Source organism: Priapulus caudatus, unplaced genomic scaffold, assembly GCF_000485595.1.
Source record: "Priapulus caudatus unplaced genomic scaffold, Priapulus_caudatus-5.0.1 Scaffold130, whole genome shotgun sequence".
Taxonomy (NCBI): Eukaryota; Metazoa; Priapulida; class Priapulimorpha; order Priapulimorphida; family Priapulidae; genus Priapulus; species Priapulus caudatus.
The window spans coordinates 462649-467317 of record NW_014577191.1 but is presented as its reverse complement, the minus strand read 5'-3'; the positions used below and the strand labels follow the sequence as shown (position 1 = coordinate 467317).

Here is a 4669-nt window from a genome sequence, read left to right as displayed (position 1 = left end):
AGAGAGAGAGAGAGAGAGAGAGAGAGAGAGAGAGAGAGAGAAAGAGAGAGCGAGAGAGAGAGAGAGAGAGAGAGAGAGAAGAGAAGAGAGAGAAGTGACGAGAGGGGGGAAGACAGACAGCGAGTGGGAGAGTCAGAAAGAGGGGAGAGGGGTGAAAGGAGAGAGAAGTAGGGAAAGTGAGCATGTGAGAAAGGGGAGAGAGGATTACATTACTATATTTCATATTCACAGCGAAAAAAGATCAACGATTTAAATTAAATGTGGATGGGTGGATGAACAGAAGAATGGAAAGATAAACAAACAGGTAAGCAATGCATGTAGGCTGTTATGTAGGCAGGTAAGCATTCAGATAGGCAGGTAGGGAAGCAGGCAGGCAGTTAAAACGAGATAGATATATCTGAAGCAGTGTCTTACCTTGTCCAATTCCACTTCGGATGCTAGTGAATAGGAAGCCCTCACATACGATGAAGGTCTGGTTGAATCTGCTAGGAAAGCATTGCCTGGTGCGAGCAGTACCTAAAGAACAGAAACGACAACACATACCATGTGAGCGGTCACTAAGTATAAACAAGCACTCAGGAAGACAGCACCATATCCACCATATGCCCCACATATATAGCCATATATGGTAGATAGCACCATATCCACCATATGCCCCACATATATAGCCATATATGGTAGATAGCACCATATCCAGTGTAGTGGACAGTAGACAAACAGGGAGGTATACAATCTGGCTGACAGACAGGTAAGATGGTAGGCAGGTAGACAAGCAGACATACAAACAGGTAGACAAGCAGACATACAAACAGGTAGGCAGGCAGGTAGACAGGCAGGTAGACAGGCAGGCAGGCAGAGCCAAGGTAAGAATGCAGGTGGGAAAATTTGGATAGGTAAGCAAATACAGATGTAACTTCAAGCCACAGCTTCACTCTCACATGCCCACCTGCCACTTTAGAAAAACACATCGCTTCGCCTAACTTTTTATTAGTTTGTTGTTTTGGTTTACTTCCCAAAAGACACCAGTAATGGATACCAAGGATTAATGCATAATATAACATAAAATGACACAGGAGTGGGCAAGCAGACACGTAGTCCAACTTCAGACATCCGTACAAAATATCATATCGAGTACTACCTCTTTTTTCAAAGCTCTTTCAGATATCATTTTGCTCGTGTCTTTAACCCCGGGAACATTGATCCACACAAACATGCCTCCAGTTGGCTCATTCCATTCAGCCAGACCTAAAAACGGATTACCAGATTATCACAAGTCGAGGTAAACCAATCAAACATTTAAGCATTAATTTAAAGGTACTGTGTATGCTTTCAGACGCTAGACCATTTGAAGTGTATTGTGGAGAAATGAGGAGCGGAGTATCCCGACATGCACTTCGGTAGGAGGAGAACAAAATGACGTCAGAGGCACTCGTGCCCCTGATACGTGCACACCGAAGTGAACGGTTTAGAATCTAAGTATAGTGTAGGCGGTACAACAGATGAAAGGGCCGGGAGATCAATTTTAAACATTAATTGTTGTGAGCAGATGTCAATCAAACAGTATGGTAAAACTTTAAACAATTGCTAGCAGTTACAATCCAAACACCGCTATCACAAACTATCCAAGCAGCTTATAGCGCTCTGTAAATGTTCCTGCATCAAATCGTTAGCCTGCCTCTTCTAGTGATGAATCTAAGCTTTATACAAAAACACCACGTCTAGGAGTTATTCACCATATCTAAAATATCTTATGATGGGTTATGCTGGCAGATGGTTTCTTCTCAAATATTCGGTAATTAACGTATTGCAGTACAACATATATGATTGGGCTCCTTATATTTCAATTTCCCATCAGTATCAGTCTGATGAAGCATACTGTCAACAGCTGGCTGGTGTGTGGTAAATGTTTTTTAGGTGCCAACCGTATTCTGCTGACAATCCCCTTGTAAAGCGTTCGATCTATATTCGTCTACAAGAACGTATGATCTCTTCACACATTCACTCTATCAATATAGTGGCTGGAATCATTCCTGTACAATCTGTTACATTCTATCTCTTTCCTGTAATACCTTTTAAATGTTTTGTTGCTGCGGCTATCATTTTTTCCTTCTGACTCATGTAGAAATTTCGAACGCTGAAAATAGATAAACAGAAATGAGAATGTTTGATTATACATTACAGCCATTTATAATAGTCAAACGCAACTCAAATGTCCTTACTACTGAAGATTAATCGTGTGTGTGTCACTAAATAAACCAATATAGCCTTCAGGGTAAAACTGCCTACCATGTATTTGCTAGGTAATTAACAAGTGATTAACCATGAAGGGTAATAAATCGAGTGACACAGGATATCTACCTGACCATAATTTCAAATATATTAAATGCATCCACCCCTCTTGTACAGCTTCAGTTGTATATACTATAGTATACAGTGTTCACAAAATGATATATCTAATAATGTAACACCAATGTTGCATGCTAAACCAAGATGTAAACTGATCAGCTTAATTTGGCAAAATCACCCCTATGTGGTTATCTATCACCCCTTACTGGAACCACAAATATATGACAACAGTTCCCAATGCTCATACAAGAGATTCGAGCAAAATGGTTGTGCAATGTGACGGTGGGGACAGCGAAGACAGTTGGGTGTGGCAGGCACACTATGATTGACATGCGTGTGGCAGTGCATATAACTAACTAAAGTAGTTTAATACTTGCTTAGTCACGTGGTCCATAAATCCTGCATGACCAATATCTTTTAGCAGCTCTAATATTAAAATCTGAAAATCAGAACAAACATTTCTGAAACATAAATATAGCTCAATACATTATTCATCGATGTAAACCAGACGAGTTGCATTTTAATGAGTACATGAGCAAGCGCAGAGTATTGTGATGCATATATATCTACATGACAATATTAAAATTTCAGCTAATATAATGGCAATGCCGCCGATTCATCTAACAGATGTGTGGGCCAGCCTATTTAGAATTTTGTCTCTTTAGCATATCTTCATGGTATTATTAGAAATGACATTAGTTTTAAGCAAGTTTGGTTGAATGTTTTTTAAGCTGCGCTAATACGATGTTACGCCGCACAGTGCTGCGTGTGACGTACCTGTGCTAAGGCACTGGTATGCAGTAGCGACACCTGAATATGATACTCAATCCTCTGCATCAAAGGTTTTGGACCAGTCATGAATCCAACTCGTAACCTAACAGATAGTAAGAAACGACGTGGATGCTCTTAAAATCCAGCTTACAGTACAAGACAGGAAAATGGATGATGTGGATCATGTGCGATTATAAAACTTAAGGATGTCGGAACTGCAATTATTATAACCTAATAAATGACCACAACATGTCTTAACAGCAAAATACACATGCAATCAGCCACCAGCTGTACACATCAATCACCTAGTTATATATACAATGACAGTCAACATTGGCATGCAGATGCTTGCATTTAAAAACTGCTCCTCTGGGAATTCAATCGAATCAAGTTTGTCAGATGCAATTAATGGACAGTATACACAGCGCCACCCACAGTCACAAATCATTAATGATTGTAGCACACTATGCACATACCCGGCTGAGAGGACTTTGGAGAACGAGTCGAACCTCATAACTCTACCATCTACGTCCATCGACAAGAAACTCGGTGACGGCTTCTATTTGCATAGAGAACAGCCACGATAAACGCTCAAGCATGACAGCCATGTAAAACAACGTATCACTTCATTATACTTATATGATTATAGTTTAATTACATGGCATACACAAACTCACTGATTTTCCAGCTTGATGATGTCAAAAGCAATCAGTCAATATAATGAGTCAATGTATCAAACGTAATCATGTGCAATGTTGATGTCCGCATGTTCACATATGCAGGCCCGTAGCCAGCTTTATATTGGGGGGGTTCGTTTTTCAATGTTGCAATTTGCTCGGCAGGGGATGTACAGGATTTGTACCAGGGGGGGTCTAACCGTAACCCAAAGTTGTGAGCACGCGAAGGGAGGGAAATTTTTAAAATTACACCCCCTCAGATGCGTTTTCTGCGCGAGCAAGGAAGGGTCCGGACTCCCTGGACCCCCCCTGTACACGCCCCTGCTCGGGCGCAAAGCGACCAGGCGAGGGAGCCAAGCGACCGAGCGGGGGGAGGGTGTGGGAAGGGGTGTTCACTGTTCAGGCCAAACAAAAAAATAGGTGTGTTTCCGGTCGACCGACCGTCCCTAGATTATTAGGGCCGACCCTAAACTTTTTTTTAAATTTGAAATCTGACAGACAAAACTTGAGATTTTTTACTACAAACACGTTCTGTACTTGCTTACTAACTTATCCCTACCTATACACCACTTTATAGCATGCATCAGAGGGATATTAGGAACCGAAGAATAAAAAAAATATTTCAACAAAAAAAATGCCTACCTACCTACCCTACTTTTGTTTTCGATGCAATAGGAAACACACCTATTTTTTTGTTTGGCCTGAACAGTGAACACCCCTTCCCACACCCTCCCCCCGCTCGGTCGCTTGGCTCCCTCGCCTGGTCGCTTCGCGCTCGAGCAGGGGCGTGTACAGGGGGGGTCCAGGGAGTCCGGACCCTTCCTTGCTCGCGCAGAAAACGCATCTGAGGGGGTGTAATTTTAAAAATTTCCCCC

General features: G+C 41.8%; 1 protein-coding gene across 1 annotated transcript in view; it reads right to left on the bottom strand.

The window, feature by feature from the left end:
- Positions 1 to 4669, bottom strand: part of LOC106805852 (kynurenine/alpha-aminoadipate aminotransferase, mitochondrial-like) — a 10607-nt gene that overhangs the window by 403 nt on the left and 5535 nt on the right. Inside the window, exons 8-13 of the mRNA XM_014807623.1 lie at positions 3594 to 3676; positions 3124 to 3220; positions 2724 to 2785; positions 2070 to 2134; positions 1139 to 1245; positions 415 to 516 (exon numbers count right to left, since the gene is read on the bottom strand). Coding sequence (XP_014663109.1) covers positions 415 to 516; positions 1139 to 1245; positions 2070 to 2134; positions 2724 to 2785; positions 3124 to 3220; positions 3594 to 3676 — 516 coding nt within the window. The remainder of the gene's footprint in view (positions 1 to 414; positions 517 to 1138; positions 1246 to 2069; positions 2135 to 2723; positions 2786 to 3123; positions 3221 to 3593; positions 3677 to 4669) is intronic.